A 25,881-nucleotide genomic window follows, 5' to 3' on the forward strand; every position below is an offset into this window, starting at 1 on the left:
AATTCAAAATAAGAAGTTGGGAAATAATAAAGAGTAGAAATAAAAAGAATGCTATGCATAACTCTACAACCTAAATTTGAGGACTTAGATAAAATGGAACAACTCCTTGAAAGATACAACCTACCAACACTGGCTCAAGAAGAGATAGATAGCATGAATGCTCCTATATCTGTTAAAGAAATTGGATTTGTAATTTTAAACTTTTGACAAAGAAAACTCTGGGCCCGTATGGTTTCATTGACAAATTCTACCATTTAAGGAATAAATAATACCAAATTCTACAATTTCTTTCAGAAAATAAGGAACACTTCTCAACTTATTCTATGAGGCTCACATTATCATGATACCAAAGAAAAAAACTTAGACCAATATCGTAAGTATAGTTGTCAAAATTCTCAACAAAATACTAGCAAATCCAGCAATATATAAAAAGGATAATGCATTGTTACGTAGTACAGTTTATTCCAAGAATGAAAAGCTGTTTGAATATTTGAAAAAGTCAATGTAATTCACTGATAATGACAAAAGAAAAAAAAATCACATGACAGCAAACACACAATAAATATTTGGCAAAATTCTGCATATATTTCTGTAAAAATTCTCAGCAAACTGAGTTGAAGGAAACATCATTAACCGGATAAAGGGCATTTGCTAGAAATCTGCAGTTAACATCATTCTTAATGATGAAGGACCTTTTGCTTCCCTGTGGAATCCAGGAACAAGGTAAAGACATCTGATTTTACCATTCTTATTCACCATAGTACTGGAATTTCTACCCAGTGCAGTAAAGCAGGAAAATGTCATAAAAGACATACAGATTCTAATAGGAGAAATAAAACTATCTTTATTTGCAGACACCAGGTTGTCTGTATAGGAAATCCGTGGTGCCTACCAAAAAGCTTTTTGAACTAGTGAGTTTGGCAAGGTTGCCAGATACAAGATAAATGTACAACAGTGAATTGTATTTCTACATCCTAGCAGTGAATAACGGGATATAAGTAGTTTATAAAAAGAGTGCCATTTGTAATATGATGAAAACAGTGAAACATTTTGCCATAAATCTAACAAAATATATGCAAGACATGTAAGCTAAAAACTAAAACATTGATGAAAGAATGCAATGAAGAACTACATTAATGCAGAGATACACATTGTATTCAAGGATTGGATGGCCCAATATTGTTTCCATGTAATTTCTCCCCAAACATATCTGCAGATTCAGTATAATCCTTCTCATAATTCCAGCAGCATTTTTATAGATAACAAGCTGATTCTAAAATTATATGAAAGGCAAAGCAATTAGAGTAGCCAAAACAGTTTCAAAAATAACATAATTGGCTGATTTACACTGCATAATTTTAGGTGTTCCTGTAAAGCTACACTAATCAACACTGTGTAGTTTTGAAGGACACATGGATAAGTAAGACAGAATATAGAGTCCAGAAATTCCCCTCCACACACAGGGTGCAAAAACAGTTCAGTAAAGAAAAAGTAGTCTTTTCAATAAATTGTATAGAAGAATTAGCCATATGCAAAACCTTTAACCTACATATCTCAAGTCTTTTACAAAAACTAACTCCAAGTGATTCAGAGACTTAAATCCAAAACCTAAAACAACAAAGCTTTCTGAATAAAATATAGGACAAAATCTTTGCAGCCTTGAGATAGGCTACGAGTGCTTTAACACAACTCCGAAAGTGTAATCCATAAAAGAAAAAATCAGTAAATAGGACTTGATGAAAACTAAAAACTTTTGCTCTGTGATGGATCCTGTTAAGAGAATGAAAACTCTTAACAGATACAGATACAGACTGGGAGAAAGTGTTTGAAAATCACATACCTGACAAAGTGCTTTTATGCTGAACACCTTAAGAAGTTTTAAACTCAGTGTAAACAAATTTAACAGTTTTTTTTTTTTTAATGAGCAAAGGATTTGACACTTCACCAGAGAACATATGTATGTGACAGAAAAGTGCATGAAAAGATGTCTGATATCATCTATTAGGGAAATGGAAAATAAAACCATAATGAAATACTACTGTACACCTATTAGAATGGCTAAAATCAAAAGCAAGAACCATGAGAACATGGTAACTGCAAGTACTGGTGAGGATGCAGAGCAATTGGAATTCTCATATATTGCTGGTGGGAATGCAAAATGACACACTGCCTTTGGAAACTAGTTTGGCATTTTCTTATAAACATGCAATTACCATATGATCTAGCAAATCTACTTCTGAGTATTTACCCAAGAGAACTAAGAACTGTGTTCATACAAAAAAGCTATGAGTGTGCGTGTGTGTGTGTGGCAGATTTATTTATTTATTACTCAAAATTGGAAGTAACCCAAATGTCCTTCAGCTGGTGAATGGGTAAAAATATCCATACATTGGAGTACTACTCCCCAACATAAAGGAATGAATTATTAATAAACAGCCACATGGATGAAACTCAGATGCATTATGCTAAGTGAAAGATCTCAGAATCAAAAGACTGCATAATATATGATATCATTTATGTGATATTCTGGAAAAATCAAAACTATAAGGACAGAGAACAGATTTGTGTTTTCTAGGGCATAAGCAAGGAGGAGGGAGAGTTCAACTACAAAGAGACACTACAAAGGAATTTTTGGAAGTGATAGCAACTCTTCTGTGTGTTTATTTTGGTGGCGATTATGTGACTGAATGCATTTGTCAAAACTCATAGAACTCTATACCAAAAAAATGAATTTTACTGTATATAAATTAAAACATAAATGTTAAAAAAGTGGAGACAAACTCATTTTGAGAGACTACAGTGTAAAAAGGGAGAGATTTGCTATTTTATATTTTAAGAATTCAAAACAGTTTTCTGTTAAGCCTCATGTGCATGCCTCAGTATCAGGCAAACACTTCTGTTAACTCTGCCAAGGATAATAGGATTTAGAGCCAAAGGGACTCCTGAAAATTATTTTGTGCAACCCCATCATTTCATAAATAAGTAAACTGAAGGCTCAAGAGGCTAATTGTCTTCCAAGGCTCTAAATGTAGTTACTCTTGCTGCTTTCTAGATTTTCTCTTTGTCTTTGTCTTTCAGCAGTTTGATTATAATGTGACTCAATGTGACTCTCTGCATTTAACCTACTCGGAGTTCATTGAGCTTCTTGGATATGCAGATTATTATTTATTTATTTTGTTTTCAAATTGGGGAAGTTTTTACCTATTTTTCAAATATTCTTTCTTTAAACACCTTGGAACTAATGAGTCTCTCAGCCTGTGCTGAAAGGTTCTGTGTGCATGTTGCAGCTTGCCTTCAGCACTCAGCCAGTCATTTGACATCTCTGCCTTAGCCTTCACTTTCTGCTTACCTAGAGCCTCAGGATTAGGCACAGATTAGTTAGGGCCTTCTCATGCTATTCTGAGCAGGCTCACAGCACTAAACGTGTGTGACCTTCTAAACATGTATGACCTTCTAGATTCCTGTGTATATGTCAGAGGTTTTTAAAGCTCTTCTGAATCTCTTAGCTCTCAGCTAGCTTTTCCTTTAAAGCCTTTTGGTTAGTCTATTGTTTGTCCCAATTATTATCCCCTGTCTTGGGCATCCATGAAGTTAAAATACTTGCTTCTAATTGTTTTAGACAAACACATGCCCTGCCTTACATCTGGGAGAAGGCATTTCTCATGGGGCTACCTCACAGAGTCAGATTAAATATGACAGTTTTATAAGTGGAGTCTTCAGGGAATGATTATTTGGGAATTAGGCTTTGAAAGAGCCTCAGCTGTGTTCCACCCCCTCTAGTGGCTGCCAGATGGTGCCAAGAATTCAGGCTGTTATTTTTCAAGGCTGCCACAGAGGTGGGGAGTGGAAAATGAGACTAGTAAGTTAAAATACTACAAAGCTTGCTGTTCTTACAGAAATTCAGCCATTTTTCTTGAATAAACACTTCCATGGATTGCTGCAAGCCTTGATTAATTGCCAGAATCTGAAATGGTTGCTTTTGACAGTTTTTTTTCCCATAGGTTTTTGTTGCTTTTATGGAAGAGCAAAGTTTTGGAGGTTCTTCACCATGTTCAGTGACATCATTTCTTGGTTTTGCTCTTGCCCCCTCTTTCTTTCTGAAGCATCATAAGGATTAGAATGATCCTTGTGTTGATGAGTTCTCTTTGTGACATGTTGAATGATGCTGTCTGTGGCACATCCAGGAAATGTCTAATTCACAGCTGAGTTTCGGAATCTGGATCTTGATGTAGTCATCTATTTATAGATGATAGTTAAAACAAAGTGGATTAAATAGCCTAAATAAAGCATTTATAATGAAATAACCAAAGAGCTTCTATATTTGAGTTGATAATTGCTACAGGAAAAAATGAAAAATCACTCATTATGCAGATTGGTGTCCCTATAAATTCATGGTCTCAAATCTCAACCAGTTTCTCAGAACTGCCTATCAATCTTAGTCGTCTTTGTCAGTTTTCTCATTAACTTAATTATTATCTAAACCTCCTTAAGTCTTCTTATATCCCTTGTCACTCCCCTTCAACCTCGCCTTACTCTCAGTTTTCTACTTAAAGAAAATTAAAGCACGACTTCTCTCAAATTATCATCTTTCACCCCTTATTACAACCAGCCCTCCTTATATGTGGATTCCTCATCCTCAGATTCAGCCAACTAGAGATTGAAAATTTTTGAAAAAATAAAAACAGTAAAAAATAATACAAATTAAAAATAACAACTATTTATATTAGTCATAAAAGTAATCTAGAGATGATTTAAAGTATATGGGAGGATGTGTGTAGGTTATATGCAAATACTGTATGCACCATTTTATATAAGAGACTTGAGCATCAAATGATTTGGGGATCTACGGGGTCCTGGGACCAATCCTAGTGTATACCAAGGGCAACTATCTACTTTTACCCCCAGGTAAATGATACTGGAAAATGTAGGGTACTCATGAAAAGACTTTAGATATTCTAGGCCGCGTAGGTAAGAAAGAGTGTAGGAGGGACTGATAGACTGGGAGTAAGGTAGGGGTGTTTCAGGAACTACATGGCTCTCAGTTTGAATAACTTGAGTCCTTACATTCAAAAATGATTACAGTTAACCCTCGAACAACACAGAGGTGAGGCAAGTCAACCCCCAAGCATTTGAAAATTTGCGTGTAACTTTTGACTCCCCTAAAACTTAACTACTAATAGCCTGCTGTTGACTAGAAGCCTTACTGATCACAGTCAATTAACATGTATTTTGCATGTTATATGTATAATAAACCAGATTCTTAAAGTAAACTAGAAAAAAGAAATTGTTAGGCCGGGTGCGGTGGCTCACGCCTGTAATCCCAGCACTATGGGAGGCCGAGGCAGGCGGATCATGAGGTCAGGAGATCGAGACCATCCTGGCTAACACGGTGAAACCCTGTCTAAAAAAAAATACAAAAATTAGCTGGGCACAGTGGCGGCCTGTAGTCCCAGCTATTCGGGAGGCTGAGGCAGGAGAATGGCAGGAACCTGAGGGGCAGAGCTTACAGTGAGCCGAGATCACGCCACTGCACTCCAGCCTGGGCGATGGAGCAAGACTCTGTCTCAAAAAAAAAAAAAAAAAACAACTGTTAAGAAAATCATAAGGAAGAAAGAATATATTTACTATTCATTATGTGGAAGTGGGTTTTCATAAAGATCTTCATCTTTGTATTCAAATTACGTAGGAATTTGAGGAGGAAGAGAAAGGATTGGTCTTACGGTCTCTAAATGCCACACATTTAAAAATGTCCCTTTAGTGGGTTGAATTGTTTCTTCCAAAAAGATATGTTTAAATCCTAATCCTAGTATCTGTGAATGTGACCTTATTTGGAAATAGGGTCTTTGCAGATGAAATGAAGTTAAAATGAAGCCATACTGGATTAGGGTGGGCCCTAAACTCAATAGCTGATGTCCTTATAAGAGGAGTAGACACAGGGGAAAAGTCCAGGCAAAGACAAAGGCAGGGATTGAAGCAGTGCAGCTACAAACCAAGGAATGCCAAGGATTGCCAGCAGTCAGCAGAAGCTAGGGTGAGGCAAGAAAGGACTCTTCTCTAGAGTCCTTGGAGGGAGCAAGGCTGGGCTGAGATCTTAATTTTGGACTTCTGGCCTCCAGAACTGTGAGAAAATAAATTTATGTTGTTTTAAGCCACCCAGTTTGTGGTATTTTCTTATAGAAGCCCGAGGAAACTAATATATTACCTTAATTTGCTCTTGAAATTAATTTTAATTTATAAATATGGAGGTATATTATCAAATGACAAACTTAGAAATAGCATTAGTAATTTAAAAAGTATGTTTCATACATTATCATAGCTTAGTTTTGAGAGTAGCAATTTGAAAAACAGATTATAGGCAGAACTCTGACAGCTAGATAACTGACTCTTGATAGGTGCTTCAGATACAGAAAGCTTAAAAGATCTGGTTTATTCCACTCATCCATTCCAATCTATCATTCCATTTGAAATCTCAGAAAATTTTTTCCAAGGGAAATTACTGTTAAGAATATTATAGGCCGGGCGCGGTGGCTCACGCCTGTAATCCCAGCACTTTGGGAGGCCGAGGCGGGCGAATCACGAGGTCAGGAGATCGAGACCATCCTGGCTAACACGGTGAAACCCCGTCTCTACTAAAAATACAAAAAATTAGCCGGGCGTGGTAGCGGGCGCCTGTAGTCCCAGCTACTCGGGAGGCTGAGGCAGGAGAATGGCGTGAACCCGGGAGGCGGAGCTTGCAGTGAGCCGAGATCGCGCCACTGCACTCCAGCCTGGGCGACAGAGCGAGACTCCGTCTCAAAAAAAAAAAAAAAAAAAAAAAAAAAAAAAAAAAAGAATATTATAATAGTAAGTAGTCTAATGTAGTTTCTGGAACATTGTATTTAAATCCTTTTAAAAGACTACATTTTCTTAATGTGATAAAGCATGGTATTCTCTTAGATAATCTAGGCAAAAGGAGCATTTTTTTTCCTATACTCAGTTTATTAAAAATTTCTTGGGATACATTGAGATTTTCATGAAGAAATGAAATTTGAAATTTGTTCTTGACCTACTTTGGATATTTGTAATGAAGATGTTTTACATATCTTGAGCCATATATTAGGTCAGCTATAATTTATTGGGCTTTAAATTTTTTATAAGGTTATATCATATGTAACTAGATTAGTTTTCTATTGCTGCCACAACAAATTACCACAAATTTAGCCGCTTAAAATAACACACACTTATTACCTCATAGTTTCTCTAGGTCAGGAGTTCAAGGGGCCTCAGCTGGGTGCTCTGCTCAGTTTCTCACAGAGCCAAAATCAAGGCTTTGGCAGGACTGCATTCCTTACTGAAGGCCCTGGGGAGAAACCTGCTTCCAAAGTCATTCCAATTGTCAGCTAAATTCAGTTCCTTTCTGTTGTAGAATGTAGGTCCTTGTTTCCTTGCCAGCTGGCAGTTGGGAGCCTCCAGTGTTTTCATTTGGAGGCTGCCCACACTCCTTCTCATACTGTCCATGTGGCCCCCTCCAGCAACAGCAGGGCACGTTTCCCCTCACTATTCTAATCTCCCTGATTCTAGCTAAAGAAAGCTCTTCGCTTTTAAGAGTTCGTGTGATTACATTATGCACTACTGGATAATTCAGAATAATATCCCTATATTAAGCTCCATAACTTTAATTAGATCTGCACAGTCCCTTTTACCATGTTACTTAATGTGGGAAACACACATTCACCTCTCTGAACCCAAAGACTGCACTTGGAGACACAAAGAACAGCAAAAGCGAGACTTTTAATGGTGGTCTTGCAAGATGGGGCGTATGGTAGGCAGGCACACCCAGGGCAGTTACAGCAGTTAATTTACCTCCTAGCATGCAAATCCCTCCCCTAGTTCCTCGTTGGTCGAGTGTTACAGGGTTACAATCTTCCCGGACATCATCCAAGTTTCATTATCCCCCTAATAAGGGTGTAATCTTCCCTTCCCTGCTTAAGTTTTGATTTCCCAATAGTGAAACTTTCTTCGCTTTTATGGGCTGACCCCTTCTCTACATTCTGTTTGCTCATTGTGACCTTCTAGGTACGTGAGCCGTGCAGTTTGTTACATCCGCAGGCTGGTTGCCAGTATTTAGATTTATCATGCCTTGAAAATAGATCATTTAAAACATTTTCTCACAAAGTCCCTCCTCTTTTCTGTTTACTTCCTTCGGTCTCATTTTCATCTAAATCCTTTTTGTCCTTGAATTGCTCTAGAAGTCTTTTACTTTCTCCATAGGAGATTGAGTTTAATTTTGTTTCTAATAGTACCAGGTTATTTTGCTGGTTAAGTCATGGGCATTTGTTTATTAATAGCTGTTTTAATCTCTGTGCTAGTCCCCCCACACAAGGGATAATACAAAAATCCCACTGCTGTTAAGACTTCTGCCACAATTATGAGAGATGTAAGGATTGAGGGCTACCATGTCTTTCCATTTTCCAAACCAATCTTTTAGCCAACCCATAAATGGGTCATCAATTCCAGCATTTTCTGCCAGTTCATTGGCCAGAGTTGTTGGTCTTCGTAAAGCTTTTCTGATGGTCCCATCTGGGGCAGTATTGTTGGGAATGAAAGTACAACATTTCCCACCCAGCATAACACATATGCCCCCTTTTTCTGCTAGTATCATGTCTAGCGCAAGCCTGTTTTCCCAGGCCACTTGGCTGGTGGCATTTAACTGGCTAGCCACCCCTTTGAGGATGTCCCGAGTATAATTGATGAATCTCTGTTGATTATAATAGATGTAGTGAATCTAGTCCTCATTCTTAATAGTTGACCACCAGAAGAGTGCTGACTTAAACCGCGCTGCTATTTGGTTTCGGGCCTTAAATTCATTAGGCACCCCCCCCCCCTCCGGGAACTCCTATAGAGTTAACATATATATTGGGATCAAAAGATACGTCAAATCTCTCCGGTTTTGGTAGCCGTGTGTATTTTCGGGTATCTTATGGAATACCAGGATGAAGGGAATGGCCAGCTGGACTAAAGCACAGTCCCAGTCCGATTGGATGGTAACAACTTATCATCCTTTTTTCCCACAGTACCACCAGACATCAGCCGTGGTATATGGAGAGCTGAGTAATTGCCATTGCCTGACTCAACCTGTGATGCTTAGAATGTGGGTACAAGTTGAGAGTTCTCCCATGGGCTTATTGAATTCTGCCCCCTGCCTGGAGAGGCAAGAGGAGTAGTTGATATTCCCTGTAGAGGATGAGGGGTTCTGACCCCTCTCCACAATGCGGGAAAGAGCAATGACAGACTCTTACAAGTCTCATTTTCCCATGCATCCTTGTCTCGGTATAGAGCCAACATGCAACACATTACTTCAGGATCAGTATTCCATCCTAGGGGAAATGGAACCACCCATGCCTGAGGTCCTCCCGCAGCACATGCATAGTAGTTACTCTTGTTGAGGGCTTGTACCAAAAATGTGACCCACTCAACCCAGGCATTCACATCCCCATACCCTCAGTTTTTAAGGTTTGCTTTACATCCTTTACCTCAATTATTTTTAGCCTTTTAGGATCGTTATTTGGTGGACTAAAGTGTTTACTAGGGCCTGGGCTTGGAGCAGTACCAGACACTTGTGGGGTTGAGTTTTTGATGAGTTTGAGAATAAATTGCCCTACGGGGTCTTTCCCTGTGATGTCTGCCCCTAACCCATATAACCAAGAGTCTTCCAGAACTGGGGCCAGCCCATGTTTTCTTTTTAGATTTTTCTCAGAGTTAACTTTAAGGGTTCCTTAGGTGACCCATGCACTTTCCACTGGTCTTTTCCCCTCCTTTCCAGGGTCTCCTTTACCAGTCCCTTGACTCGAGTATAGTGAGTCCACCTCATGCAGCTGTTCGCATGGCTGTCTCAGTGGTCAGCAGCACTTGATAGGGACCTTCCCAGCTTGGGTGGAGCTTGTCTTCTTTCCAAGTCTTAATCAGCACCAAGTTACCAGGCTGAAAGTGGTGAGCCATGAACTCAAGAGGTGAAGTTTGAGTTAGAAGTCGTTTTAACCTAAGGGATGACAGGGTGGAGTATATGGCCACTATATAATTTCTTTAAAAATTGATCCTTGGTTTCCATAGCCGGAAGATCTGTAGCTCTGCGCAAATATAGGAGCCCATATAATGACTCGTAGAGGGGCAATCCCAAGTCTTTTATTGGGGCTTGTTCTAATCTAAGGAATGCTATTGGGGGACATTTGGTTCAAGGCATTTTAGTTTTTAAGATTAGTTTGGTGATATGCTTTGTGAGAGTTTGATTCATTCTTTCTACCTTTCCAGAGGAAGGGAGATGCCAAGGGGTGAGATAATCCCATTTAATTTGTAAACCTTCCATAATTCACGTTAACACCCTTGAGGTAAAGTGGCTTCCATTGTCTGAATTAATATTTTCCGTCAGTCCAAAGCTAGGTAAATCTGTTTTAATATTATTTTGACCACATTCCCGGCAGTGGCTGTTGGAAGGGGAAAGGCTTCTACCCAGCCTGAAAGGTAATCTACCATCACCAGTAAATACTTCAGTCTTCCTACTTTGGGCATTTCTGTGAAATCTACTTGAATGCTTTGAAGTGGTCTTACTCCGGAGGTCTTCCTGTTTTCTAATCACCTTTTTGTTTATCTTTTGACAAGTTAACACAATTTCCACATGCTTGTTTAGCAAGGGTATAAATCCCTATACACCCATAATTCCTAAGTATTGTATCACACAAAGCCTGGGGTCCCCATTGACTCCATTTGTGTAATGTAGATACTAGTTTTCTCATTAGGGGTTTACTTATTTCAGGAAGTACCCATTTGCCATCTTCAGTCTGAGTGACCCCTGTCCTGTCTAATTCTTCCTCCTCCTCTCTGGTAAACTGGGGCCTTAATACTAGCTTAGGGATGTTTGGGAGCAGACTACATAGTCTAATTTCTTCGTCCAGGGAGGCTTGCTTAGCAGCTTCATCTGCAAGCCTGTTTCCTGTAGCTTCTATAGTGTTCCCTTTCAGATGACCATTTACATGAACTATGGCTACCTCTGCTGGAAGCAGGAGGCTTTCTAAAACCTGTTTGACCAGTTCCCCAGGTACCAATTATTTTCCCCTGCTATTTATTAGACCCTGGTCTGTCCAGATTTTTTTAAAAGTGTGTTCCAACCCATTAAGCATATTTAGAATCAGTATATATAGTGCCTTCTTTGGCCTTAAGGAGCTTTATGGCCGGGTTAAGACCATATAATTTACAGATTTGGGCTGACCAGCCATTAGGTAATCTACCTTTCTCACATAGGGAGTGTTTATCTCCATCAGTGACAGCATTGCCGTCTCTCGTTCGTCACAACTCATCCACAAAGAGCCTTATCCCATCATGTAGTGGAGCTTCCCTAAGGTTTGGTCCTACTTTGGTTTGTTATTCTATGATATCTAAGCAGTTCTGGTCTGATGTCTTTGATCTCCTCTCCTTTCCATAGGAAACTGGCTGCATTTAGGCAAATATTTGTTGTTACAAGCAAATAATTTTTTTTCTTAATAATATGGCTTCATATTTTATGAAGAATGTGTTCAAACTATCTCCCGGCTTTTGGTTTAATATATTCCTGACCTGGTGTGGGGCGCTTACTATTAGGGCCCCAACAAAGGTTAGCTTTCTACTCTCCTACCAGCAGGGCTGTGGCAGCACTGCTTGCACATATTTGGGCCACCCCTGAGAGACAGGATTGAGAAGCTTGGAGGCAAAAGCAACAGATTCCCTCTTCCCTCCCCAGGTTTGAGTGAGCACCCCAAGGGTGATCCACTGTTACCAACAGATGGAATGGTTTCTCTAAAGATGAGAGGACCAGGACCGCGGCTGTAATGAGGGCCTGCTTTAGCTCTTTTACCACCTGAATTTCCTTTGAGGACAATTGCAAGGGATTGGGTTCTTCTTCTAGTAACTTCATATATAGAGTCTTTGTCTTTTGATCATATGAGTCAATCCATAACCTATAGTAGCCAGTTAAATCTAAAAATTTTTGGAGTTCTCTTTTTGTCTTAGGCAAAGGCAGACCCACTATTCCCAGTATTCTCTCTGGGTTTATTCTTCACATCCCTTCACTAATCAGGTGTCCTAAATATTTAACTTCTTTTTCTGCAAACTGCAGTTTGTTCTTAGATACTCGCAATCCCCTTTCTCCTAGGAAATTAAGCTTGTGGTGGTTTCTGATACCTCGGCCCTCCTCTCCCCAGAAATTAAAAGATTATCTATGTATTGTAACAACTGGGTTCCCCTGGAAGGTTGAAATTCCTCCAGGACTTTTTCTAAGATTTGACCAAATACGTTTGGGACTTCTGTGAAACCTTGTGGCAGCACAGTCCAGGGGTACTGTTGTTTTCTCCTAGTTATAGCATCTTCCCATTCAAAGGCAAAGAGGTTCCCTAATCCTAAAGTCTAGGGGACATGCCCAGAATGCATCTTTTGGATCCACCACATTGAACCACTTAACGTTCATAGGGTATCTTACTAAAGAGGGTGTAGTGTTTAGTCACCACAGGGTGGTAGGTCTGGACAGTTTGATTTATAGCCCTTAGATCTTGTAGCAATCTATACAACCCATCAGGCTCTTTGGGAGAATTGGAGTATTGTAACATGCAGGGTTTTAATTGTCCATCATTAATCAATCCCTCTATTACCAGTTGGAGACCTTTTCTCCCTTCAGTGGAAATGGGATATTGTTCTCTGCAAACTACTTCTGGTTGTTTTAGGTTAATCTGTAAAGGTGTGATTTTTAACCCTCTGTTGCCTTCCCTAACCCTCACAAGGGGATTAATTTTTCTTTCCTCCTCCTCTGTCAGGAGGCCCATCATTACTTTTATTTGTCCTTCCTCTATTCCTAATCCTAAACCCAATCTCACAATCAGGTCTCGACACAGGAGGTTAGTTCCTACTTCAGGAACAAGTGACGCCTCAATTTGTTTTGCTCCTGATGTAATTAAAATTTTCTTAAATATTGGAACCTGAAATCCCTCCCCTTTTACCCCTGATACTTTCAATTTTTCCTTAGAGAGTTCTGTACCCCTTGGTTGGTGAATTAGGGAGGAGTGAGCTGCCCCAGTATCAACCAAAAATGTCACTTCTCCCTCAGGTCCCACCTTCAGATTTATTAAGGGTTCCTGGTGGGATCTACTCAGAAGGCGCTCCTGCCCCCGACTAGTCTTCATCAATAGTCATGAGGGTTATCACCTTTTCTTTTTTCCATTTAGGACATCCTCTCTTCAAATGCCCTGTCTTTCCACACTTGTAACATCCACTCATAGTCTTAGGACCATTTCCCTGCATTTCCCTTCTTTCTTTGTGTTGAAATCTATAATTCCCTTGTCTCCTAAGTGGGGGATCTTGATGTAAGCCTTTTCTGACTACCTCTTCCACAGTGGAAACCATGATTTTTGCTTTTTGTTTCTGCTTCTCTTCCTTTCTCCTTACAAAGACCCTCTGAGTTTGCCTCAGTAAATCCTCAGTTGGTTTCTCTTTCCATCCATCAATCTTTTGTAATTTTTTGGTAATGTCAGGCCAGCTCTTAGTTACAAAGTTAACCTTCAAAAGGCATTGCCCTACTGGGTCCTCTAGATCTAATCCGGAGCATTTTCTCATCTGATCTCTGAGCCTATATAGGAATGCAGAAGGAGTTTCCTCTTTTTCTTGTTGAATCGTGAATGTGTCCTGTGTCCTACGAGTGGACTCCTTGATCCCTTTAATTATTAGTTCCTGGAGATCCTACATTTGGGCGTGGTCCCTGGGATCATTATTATCCCATTCAGGATTAACATTTGGAAATTTTTGTTTGGCTGGTGAGACTTCTTGCCTGGGAGGGTGTTGCCTCTCCCAGATGGTCATGTCCACTCTCCTGATCATTCCCCTTTCTCTTCCTATGAAGAGGATATTCTTGATGGACATCATTTCAGCCCAGGTGTAAGAGCTGTATCCTAGGAATTGGTCCAGATGGTCTGCTAAACCGAGTGGATCTTCTAGGAGTGGTTTCATTTTTTTCCTGAAATTCCTAATTTCAATACTTGTAAGAGGAGCATTTACAAAGCCAGTCTCTCCCTGTCCCATGGGAACTCCCCTAAGAGGGAACATGCTAGGTGCCTCCTGTGTGGAAGGAATAGGGAAGTTCTCAATATCCCTCTTACAGTGTTCTTTTCTTAAATTTGGATAAGGATTTAGAGGAGCAGTTGGTTTGGCTCCGCCATGGTGTCCAGGTCTTTCCTCCTCTAACCCTCCTGCTGCCCCTTGATTTTCCTGTCCCCTATTTTGTGAGATGTATGGAGGGGCATGGATGATGGGGTCCCAGGGCTTTTCCCTGGGTGAGGGATTTTTACTAGGCTCTTTTTCTTCTTCTTTAAGTGGGAATATGGGGCTAATTCCTTGATCCAGCAGAGAGCATAACCTATCTCTTGTGAGGTTGGGGTTTTATTATTCACATAGAGAATTAAAGCTTGGCACACCTAATTTTTATCTGAGCCAAACTTAGGCCATAGGACTATGCTGGTAAATGTCAGAGGGAATCTCTTTGGCTCCCTCTTTCCCTTGTCCCCTAGGCCTAGAATTTCTGTTTCCCATTTTTGGTCAGTCTGTGTCTGAGCTTTTCCCTGTGTTCTCAGCACCCCCTACTGGAGGTTTCTTGCACACCCATGGAATCACTTCATCCATTCTCTGACCATTCTTTGTCCATTCTCCTCACGGGAGAACGGAACCATGGATTGGGACTCTGCATTTGCTTCATATCTAGGGTACATCTCAGTCACACACACTCAACCTCTGAAAATGCCCAACCACCAAGACAGTACTTACAGTCCAATTTTCCTCCCTTGGCTTCTGCACGAGGTTGCCTGGTTGCTGCAGTGCCTGCTTTTCTCCCTGTGTCGCCTCTGCTGCCTCCTGAATAACAGTCTCAGGTTTGTCTGTGGCTTCTGTGGGGAGCCAGGACGCCCGGACAGAGTGGGCCACCCAAATCGGGTGGGACACCTCTGCCCTCTCGGCTGGAGTCCCACTCCATGCAGGCACAGAGATCCCAGACAGGCCCCCAGGTTTGTGAGAAACACAGATTCACCTGTCCAAACCCAAAGAATGGACTTGGAGACACAAACAATGGAAGCGAGACTTTTAATGGTGGTCTTGCAAGATGGAGTGTCTGGTAGGCAGGCACACCCGGGGCAGTTACAGCAGGTAATTTATCTCCTAGCATCCAAATCTCACTGCAACCTCCACCCCGCCTGGTTCAAGCGATTCTCCTGCCTCAGCCTCCCAAGTAGCTGGGATTACAGGTGTGCATCACCACGCCCAGCTACTATTTTTGTATTTTTAGTAGAGACAGGGTTTCACCATGTTGGCCAGGCTGGTCTCAAACTCCTGACCTCAGGGTCCACCCACCTCAGCCTCCTAAAGTGCTGGGATTACAGGTGTGAGCCACCGCGCCCAGCCTAAATACAGTTTGTTTGTTTTTTTAAGTAGGCCACTGCCTCCACCTTTGTACAGAGAAATCCCAGGTTCCTCCTGTCAGAACCTAGCTAGACCCTGGAATAAGATACCAAGACCAGGCTTGCCAACTGTGGCTTGGCATAGAGTTTGTGTTTGACCTGGGGTCAGGGCCTTGTCTACACACTTTTTTTTTTTTTTTTTTTGGAGACAAGGCCATGCTCTGTCATCCAGGCTAGAGTGCAGTGGCTCACTGTAGCCTCAACATTTGCATTACATGTTGATTTATATAATTAATGGATGGTGTTGCTTATTATCGATTGATTGTGAATCTGGCCACGACAAATTTATTCTAATTGTTTATTTTCTCAGATTATTTATGTAAATAGTAATAACTGTAAATAATAATCGATTTCAATTTTTTTCTTCCAATGATTGTACCTCAGTTCATTTTACTGTCTTATATGTTGGCTTCGTCAGAATGTTTCATATTATGTTGAAAATAGTAATGATATATATAATAGCATTCTTATCTTGTTCCTGATGTATAAAGTAATAGTTCAGAAGTTTCTCCATTAATTATATGTAGGGGTATAGCAGGTAAAAGAAATAAATTTTTATTCCTGGTTTGCCAAGAGCTCTTATCAAAATGTGTTAAATTTTATCACACTGTTTTTATGCTTCTGTTGACCTTTTTTTTCTCTCCTTTAACTTTATGGGATCTTAAGTCATACAAAGTATTTTATTTTTGTGTAGTCAGATTTGTCTATTCTCTCTTTTATAGTTTCTAAATAACCTGTTGTACTTTTTAAAGTACCTTCAAACTCTAGGTTATAGAAATATTTTCCTTTTTTTTTTAATACTTGGTTTTAAATCTTTGTAGCATGTATCTTGGTGTGTGGTATGACATGGAGGTGCATCTTCTTTGTGTTACTTCAGAGGGATGTTTAATACAATATTGTATTGAGTGCAGTGCTCCTGTAAGTTTTAATATTTGTTTGTAACAATAATAAGGAAGACTAATGGTTTTTTCAAAGTTTACTCAAAAGTAAAAGCACACACGTAAAGAAAAAGAGAATGTAAAGAAAAAGAGAGAATATCTGACGTGGACCTACTTGAGCCTATAGATTTTTTTATTGGTAAGTCAAAAGCAGGGCCAAGAAAAGAAATTATCCAAATTGAATTTTCTCATTATATTAGTCTGTTTTCATGCTGCTGATAAAGACATACCTAGACTGGGCAATTTACAAAAGAAAGAGGTTTAATTGGACTTACAGTTCCACATGGCTGGGGAGGCCTCACAATAATGGTGGAGGGCAAAGAGGAGCAAATCACATCTTGTGTGGATGGTGGCAGGCAAAGAGAGAATAAGGAAGACACAAAAGCAGAAATCCCTGATAAAACTATCATATCTTGTGAGGCTTATTCTCAAGAACAGTATGGGGAACCCACCCCCATTATTCAATTATCTCCCACTGGGTCCCTCCCACAACATGTGGGAATTATGGGAGCACAATTCAAGATGAGATTTGGATGAGGACACAGAGCCAAACCCTATCACTTATTATCCAAGTTTTATCAGACTGGGAAAACAACATTTCAGTCCCTTAAGTAACAATTTTAGAGGGAAGATCTACGGCTAACAGTTATTCATTGTGCACATCAGGATAAACCAGTTAACCAAATTTTGATATGCCTCATTTATTATACACAAAAACAAAAAGGCCTTTTTGTTTTTAGTTAACATTCAACTAGCTTTTATTCCAAAACAAAGAAGTCGGTCCAGTAAAACTATCTTATATTTTGAAGAAAACATATTTAAGAATTGCTTTGGATAACAGAAACTGTTATCTTATGAAACCTAAAAACTTCATTAAATTCTGAATGTAGCATGTGCCTGCCTCCCATTTTTGCCTTGTAAAGAACTCAGTATGCTATTAAATTATTAACTTAGTTTATTTGAAATAGTTCCAAGATATTTCATGCCTCCAAGATTAAAACTAAAACCCAGGTTAGCAGTTTTGAAGAAGAGTGGACATGAGCCTTGAACATTATATATATTTGTTACATCTGATAGAGATATTTTAAATTGTCTGCTAAAAACCCTCTTGCTTTGTAGATGGGAAAACTGAGAGTTCCAGTGGCTATTTACTTGCTCCAGCTTTTATTTCCAGTTCATAGCAGAAGCAGGACTTAAACTTCAGGTCTTTTCGTCTCAATCACATGGTCTTTCTCTTTGCATTGTGTATTTGATAACGTTTTTAAATAAAACAAAGCATTTTGCAACTAGTGAAACTGTACAAAAAGTCATATAATGTGACCAGAAGGGAGATTATTAAAAATTATAATTTCACTTAAGCAAAATGTGTATAACGCCATTTACTGTTTTTCTATGTAGGTGAAAAGAGATTTGAATGCCCGGAATGTTCTAAAAGGTTTATGCGGAGTGATCATCTCTCCAAACATGTCAAAACGCACCAGAATAAAAAAGGTGGTGGGACAGCTCTTGCCATTGTTACCTCGGGAGAACTGGACTCATCTGTTACAGAGGTGCTTGGCTCCCCAAGAATTGTCACAGTTGCAGCCATTTCTCAAGATTCGAATCCAGCAACTCCCAATGTTTCAACCAACATGGAAGAATTCTGAAAAGTTATTTATAACAGAGACCTCTAGTGCTGCACTTGTTTACACACCTTTGAAAATCTGGAAATGGGCTGGTCAAGTGGATTACAGAGTAGGAAATTATGTTTTCATTCTTGGCTTCTTTAAGTATTCCAGGGTTTGGGGTCAACACATGAAGTGTTGAATTTTAAAAAATACAAAAAGCAAACTGATGTACTGGAAACAGAAAAGTATTTCCTCCATACTATAAGTTGTAGTTGTTTGGAAATATATCACATAACCTTTATACAGAATCTTCCCATCTCTTAATATCATGTGTTAACATGTTTAAAAAGACCTTAGTAGTTTGCAGGCTGGACCTTAATTGGACTTATTTTCTTTGAAAGTACTTTGTTATAAATTCAGTCAGTAATAATTTACGTGTATTCTTTTTCTCTATAGCACAGAAAACAGATAGTTAACTGATGATAGGGATAATACTGTATTTCCTTAGCTTGATTTTTGGAAAATCAACCGAAAATAGTTTGGCCGTCTTTTCTAAATGTTAGAAATTCTTCAACAGTTGAATTAGGTAAGTTCCAAAACAGTAATCTGAGATGCATCTCAGATCTTTATTACCACTACATTATAGTAGTGTGTATGCAGACAATCAGTGAAGTTCAATTACTTTCTCCATTTGGAGACACAAGAGGAACATAGAGTTAAATCTTAGGTTAAATTTTAGGTTGACACCTTAGGAAAATGCTGGGAAAAAAATGGTTAAAACAAAACTCATCATAGCTTCAGAAAAATAAAATGAGGCATCTTAACATGCAATGTTCTAAAGTTAGGATTGATTATATTCCTAACCCTAGGTTGAACCACAAAATTTCATTTAAAATGTTTATATTGGAAGTATTTGCATAGAGTGTAAATTGTTCTGTAGTTTCGTATTTTGTAAATATGAGTTATGTTGACAATGTGCAGAATTCTTTATGCTTTGACTTGGTAGCCAAAGAAAGAATTATACTGTTTTCCAAGGCCAGCAGAAAATTCTCTTTTAACTACATTGTAATTCTTGTTTTCCTCTACTAAAAATTGGCCAGTCCCATTTTATTTCTAGTGCTATGTAAGAAGGTAATTAGGAATTATAACACAGTAATGTTTTTATGTTACATCAATAACTGAATTTTCCCTAAAAATTAGCCTAATATATAATAGATATATTATGAAGCAAAACTTTTATTTTTGAAAAGGCAGAATAATTTTCAGTGAAGTAAGTGACTAAAGAAAAAAACTATATTATTGTTTATGCAAGGGTCTTACAGGAAAGGGTTTTTTTTTTTTGAGAGGAGTCTCGCTCTCTTGCCCAGGCTGGAGTGCAATGGCACTATCTCAGCTTACTGCAACCGCCGCCTCCCAGGTTCAAGCGATTCTCCTGTCTTAGCCTCCTGAGTAGCTGGGATTAACAGGCGCCTGCCACCACGCCTGGCTAATTTTTGTATTTTTAGTAGAGACAGGGTTTCGCCATGTTGGCCAGGCTGGTTTCAAACTCCTGACCTCAGGTGATCTGCCCACCTCGGCCTCCCAGAGTGCTGGGATTACAGGCATGAGCCACCATGCCCGGCTAGGAAAGGGTCTTATTAGGAAAGATGGCCAAAAGTTTCATATGAAAAAAATTGGATTATAAACCAGTAACTTAAATATTAATAAGGATATTTTATGTTTTAAAAAAGTATTTACACAGAATCATAATCAGTGAAATTGACCATTTGAAAACTAAAAGTTTTTACCTACCTGCTCAATTTATTAACATCATTGCTTTGGGGACTGTTTGAATATAGGTACGTGTTTTCTTGTGCATTCTCTATAATTTCAGGAAAAGTACTACTCATGCGAATTCTCTTCCAAAATTGTGATGTTTCTTGTATTTTTGATGAAGGAGAAATACTGTAATGATCACTGTTTACACTATGTACACTTTAGGCCAGCCCTTTGTAGCGTTATATAAAACTGAAGGTCTTTTGTGCTTTCAGTTTGTATAAAAAAGCTTTGAGATTAAAGGAAAAAAAAAATTTTTACACTGTGGTTATAAATTTCAAGTTTCTTAAAGCTTTTGTAGACTTGTAACAGAGTCTTTAAATTTTAGTTGGATTTTGTAAATTGTTTTGTATATTTTATTTAATGTACTCTTAACAACTGATGTATCTGGCTTTAAAACATCAGAATTGGTTTGTTGTTTTGTTTGGTACAGAGGAGCATTTGGTAGTGTTCATTTTAATTTTATTATATAGGAGCTGAAACATCAAATATATATTTTATCTATCATTATGCTACACAATCAGTGCTATAAATTTTTTTATGCAAAGAAACTTTCTTAATGTTTTAATCATGTTTCCTCAGAGTGACACTTTTTGTTGTTGTTAATACCAAGTATGAACACTCTGCATCATTATTCCATGAACCAGTTCTAATGCAAACCCATGTATGTCCATTAGAAATGGAAGTTATTTTTTAATCAACAATGAGGCCTATTATAAATTTATCAGATGAATCTGGATAGCTTTATAGCATATAAAATATGTTAATTTGTGTTAGCAGGTGCACATTTCACCACTGAAATTAGAAATATTTTGACAGTCTGTTCTGCATACCATTCTGAGTCTACTTTTCTGTCTTTAGAAGAATCGTAAATTTCAATGTCCTTTATTTGACTCAGTGGGATATAGCTGTTATAAGTAATAGGGCACAGATGTGCAGTAGAGTCTTGTTTAATGGCATTTCACTGTTCATTCCCTTTACCACCGTTATAAAACTTTTCTTTATTGTAATTATCAGTGCAAAGCTATGTATTTATCATGGTAAAACTCCAGTGTTAGAATAGTTTTTTCTTACAGTATACTTTCTTTGGTTAGGTTTGTGTATGTGTTGCTGATTACATTAGAACTTGATGTTAAGTCATTATTTATCACACTCTCATGAGAGCAGTAATAAAAGTGTGTAATCTAGGAGAAAAAGTTAATTGGTCAAACTTAGATAAGCATGATGTTTAGGTCCTATTTTTCAATTTTATAACTGTTTTATTGCAACAATATTTGTATTTAAGTCTCCATTTTAATGCCTTGTGGTGTTTTTTTATGCATGTCACTAAGTTGTCATCCCACATAAATTGATGTGCAGCATAGGGTATTAAATCTACATAATGATTTTAAAACAGAAATAGTTGATGGTAAAATGTAAATGTTTTGCAAAAATTCCTTATAAAAAGTTTTGTAGTAACATTTCACTTGTAAATTTTTTTTGTAAAAAAAAAAAAAATGAAAAAAAAAGATGAATCCAGAAAAAAACCTGTTTCCCATATTCTAGAATTTAGACAATTATTCTGCCAGCAAAGCCTCTGGGGCTGTAATTGACATTTTTACAGTGCTGATTTGTATAAAATTTGTTTTTTGTGGATTTGGAAATAAAATCATGTACAAGTTGTTGCCTGCAATAACAATTGCAAGTAACCTATTAAAAATTCCCTTGAGTTTAACATGTTTCATTTAATTATGTATACTATAAAGCAGCAATAAATTATTTGAACTATCAACCTACTTATCATGAACACTGGAGAGTTAAATGCTTCTCACTGGAGAACACATTGGCCACCGTTCGTAATTCCTCGTATTGAGATCTGGTCACCATTTCTCTGAACATACCGCCAAAGAACTCCAATTCAAATTGCATGTTAATTTGTAGCCATTGCTCTAGACATTTATGGAAATTAAAATTTGATTTAGAGACACTTTTTACTTAAATATTTTAAGCAATCGATGTTAGGAAATTATAGGAAGACCTGAAAACGAAAAACATAATTAAAATATTATTTAAGCTCACAGAATCACTGAGAAGCAATATAGGCCACATAGATGCCACAAAGACTACAAGCAGAAACTGTCTTCCTCCTGGGAGAGCCCTGCAAATCTCATGAAGACCTTTAGTAACATAATGAATACATTATTGTAACAACTTCAGCTAACACATTTCCAGACTCACACCAGATATAGACATAGCAAAGCGAGGGTTTGGCCCAGGGTGGCGGAGGTAGGATGTTAGGCAGCAAGAGAAGTACGCTGGCCCACTGACAGAAGACTCCAAAGACTCTAGGTTTTAGGTAGTAAGCAGGGGCTACAAGGTGTTTGGACAGAGAACCTTGTACAGCAAGGTCCTAAAGGCATAGTTGTGTTACAACTTTGTAAAATAATGTGTTCATAACACTGACTGAATCAAAGAATTTATGCTACTCTGTCAAATAGGACAGTAAGGAATTGTCAAAGGATGTTTTCTATCCAAAGTAAAGATACACTTCAATTACCTGAAAAATTCGCATTAGAAAGCATCAGGATGATATCGTATAAAAGGGGATAATGCAGGCCAGGCGAGGTGGCTCATGCCTGTAACCCCGGAACTTTGGGAGGCCGAGGTGGGTGGATCACGAGGTCAGGAGTTCAAGACCAGCCTGGCCAACATGGTGAAACCCCATCTCTACTAAAAATACAAAAATTAGCCGGGCATGGTGGCGTGCGCCTGTAGTCCCAGCTACTCGGGAGGCTGAGGCAGAATTGCTTGAACCCAGGAGGTGGAGTTTGCAGTGAGCTGAGATCACGCCACTGCACTCCAGCCTCGGCAACAGAGCGAGTCTCTTGTCTCAAAAAAAAGGATAATGTAATTAGAAAATGTCATTGTGTTTTTCAATTTTTAATATAGTTTGCTTCTTGTCCTTCTAGAAATTTCAGCCACATGAAAAAGACAATAATAAAGAAAAAGGGATAAATCACCTTGAAAATTGACAAAAGCTGTTGGTGTAGTAAGTTAGGAAAGTTGAAGCACTGCTAAAAGCAATACTAATAGGGTGTGGTTTACAGTGCCATTGGTAATGACAACTTGAAAATAGAAAAATATACAGTATTGTTTATTTTTTAATTAAAAGTTCAGATGCTTAATTTCAGGGGTGCAGAGACTTCAAGTGTCACAGCAAACTTGAAATACTTTATTCCTTTGTGAAACTGAATAATATATTGCTATATTTACTGCCTGAACAGTAATGTCTGCTTAATATACACACAACCAACTTGTAATTCGGTAGCAGGACTTTTAAGGCATGTATTTTCCATTCTTTTAAGATTGGCTGATTAGCATAAACCTTGGGCTCTGTTCCTCTTAGTAACAGGTGGCAATGAAATAATTTATTTTTGGATACCTGAGAGTAATCTCAAGCAGAAATAGTGGAAGGAAGGAAGAGAGAAAGGAAAGGAAAAGGAGCATAAAGGCATATTTATAATGCAGTGGGTTGATCTCCCTGGTTAATAGCTAAGCACCGTGCCAAAAGAGATCAATGGAGAGTCTGAGGAGTTCAGGCTGGATTCCTGGTTCAGCCACTTAGTAGGCACACAACCGTGGGCAAGTTATTGAACTTTTCAGCACTTATTTTTTTCTACTTCATAGAATAAAAGAGCAATGCTTATTAATGTTAAGCATTATGAATAATACATAGGTCTGTTAAGATCAAACAAGAAAACTATATTAACACATAGTTGTGTTTAATACATTATTATTGTTAATTATAAGTTAACCCAAAAGGCAGACGGGTGTCTTAGTCCATTCGGGCTGCTATAACAAGATAAACTAGACTAGGTAGCTTATAAACAACAGAAATTTATTTCTCACTTCGGAGCTAGGAAGTCCAAGGTCAAGATTCTGGCAGATTCAGTGTTCATTTACTGGTTCATAGATGGTGACTTCTAGCTGTGTCTTCACATGGTGAAAGGGACAAGACAACTTTCTGGGGCCTCTTTTGTAATGACGCTAATCCCATTCATGAGAGCTCTACTGTCATGATCTAATCATTTTTCAAAGGTTCCACCTCTTAATATCACTGGTAATATTATTGGTAATTGGGTTTCAACATGAATTTTTGGGGAGCACAACTGCTCAGACCATAGCAGGGGGCATGGAATAGTTCCCACCTGGACCAATGCTGAAATGTCTTGAAAATGGGCAACAATACATCAAAAAGTTAATTCTCAAATCCCATTTTAAAAATGAAATTTCAGTGGGAATTTCCAAATTCAAACATATTTTTCTCAAACTGTGAGCTACTTTGCCATACTCTACCTCAAAATTTTATGACAGTCTTTTTCCAATTCTAAGAAAAATTAAAGGTTTAAATCTTAGTTACTTTCTTTTTTTTCCCCCCCTTGAGCCAAGGTCTCGCTCTGTCACCCAGGCACACACCACCATGCCCAGCTGGTCCTGGGCTCAAGCGATCCGCCTGCCTCCACCTCCCAAAGTGCTGGAATTACGAGCATGAGCCACCGCGCCTGGCCTAATTCCTAATTTTTAAATGTTAATTACAATTACTGTTTGCCTACCTCAAAGTGATAACAGACAAGCACACCGGTGAACAAGAAGCAAACCAATTACTGAAAAACAGAAACAGCTGCTCATATGTTGTTCACTAACTTTTGTGGGTATATGTGTGGATGATTTTCTATATTTAAAAGCATTCTCTATATTTAGAAATATATGTGTTAAATAAACCCAGGCATACAGGGCAAATGTACCCCTCTTTTCAGCTACCTACCAAATTGCAGCCAAAAAAAGAAAACATGGAATGTGGAGTTCAAAAGTTTCTTAGACAACTTCCTCTCAGACTTGGTTCAGAAAAGGATAATAGGATGCTCTACTTTTACTTTGCTTTTTAGATTCTTTGTGAAATAAGATAGGATATAGAATAAATGTCTAAACTTATAATGCCCTGCAAGGCTGAGGCATCTCTGCTGGCTGTAGCTTCAGTTGTCCAGTTACAGCCTTCTTGCCCATTTAACTCTTACCTTTGCTCAGATCCTGTTCTTAACTCTGAGTTGCTCTGCTCATTCCCAAGCTTACCTTTGTTGGAGATGCTTTTTCCAATTAATACATTTATGGAGCACTTATTGTGTGTCAGATTCAGGCACAAGGGATGCTGTTTTTCTTTTCTATGCTAACTCTGCCTTCTTGCATCCCAACCTCAGCTGGATTTCTGGAGCTCCTTGAGATCCATTTGCCCTATGCCTAGGAATGGGCAGGCCAGCAGTTGCAGAGATACTGGAGTCTATTGAGACCATATCTACGGGGAGGAGCTGAGGCTCAGGTAATCTGAAGCAAGTTAACAGGTTTCAAGTCAGGGTCAGAGACTTAAGAAATCAGATGTGGGTGTTAAGATGAGACAAAAGCAAATTATAGGGAACAGGAGAAAATTAAACGAGCAGTTGTCATAAACGCCAGTTTGTCTTTGAATCATGTCTTTCTAGGTGGTTGGCTTGGTTCAAATTTTGTTATTTATTATCCTGCTATGAATTGTGGTTTCATAAATATTTTATTTATAGTAGTAGTATTTTTTAGATGTTTAGATGTGGAAACATAATAACGTTATATTTTCTGCTGGTAAAATTGTTCCTTGCTTGTATAATGTTATGCTGGAATTAAATACATCAGTAAATCATGGTGCTGTGTGAAGGGCATTATGGCTTCCAAGTATTTGGTCACCTTAACAAGTCTGAAAATCACTGTTGAGGAAAATAATCTAATGGCAAAGAATAAGCTAACTGAAAAAAGATTCCAACCCAATTCAGTAATACTGTAAACAATTACAACTTTAATGTATTTTATGTTTTTGCAGCTCTTTACATTAGCTTATTCTTTGTCAAGTTCATATATGTACACATGAAATGTATGTGTGTACATGTTAGGTGGAGCATCATATATGTTTATAGTTTATAAGGCAGAATTAAATTTATGTTACTATGGTTTGGCATTATAGTT

General features: G+C 38.3%; 1 protein-coding gene across 2 annotated transcripts in view; it reads left to right on the forward strand.

Annotated features, from left to right (window-relative positions):
* The window catches only part of SP4 (Sp4 transcription factor), a 94,214-nt gene extending 68,651 nt beyond the window's left edge, over positions 1–25,563 (forward strand). For both annotated transcript variants that reach the window (XM_003825036.7, XM_055115751.2), the window contains exon 6: positions 17,834–25,563. In XM_003825036.7, coding sequence (XP_003825084.1) covers positions 17,834–18,081 — 248 coding nt within the window. In that variant the 3' untranslated portion in view covers positions 18,082–25,563. The remainder of the gene's footprint in view (positions 1–17,833) is intronic.
* Positions 25,564–25,881: the final 318 nt, after the last annotated feature.

Source organism: Pan paniscus, chromosome 6 (assembly GCF_029289425.2).
Source record: "Pan paniscus chromosome 6, NHGRI_mPanPan1-v2.0_pri, whole genome shotgun sequence".
NCBI classification, from domain to species: domain Eukaryota; kingdom Metazoa; phylum Chordata; class Mammalia; order Primates; family Hominidae; genus Pan; species Pan paniscus.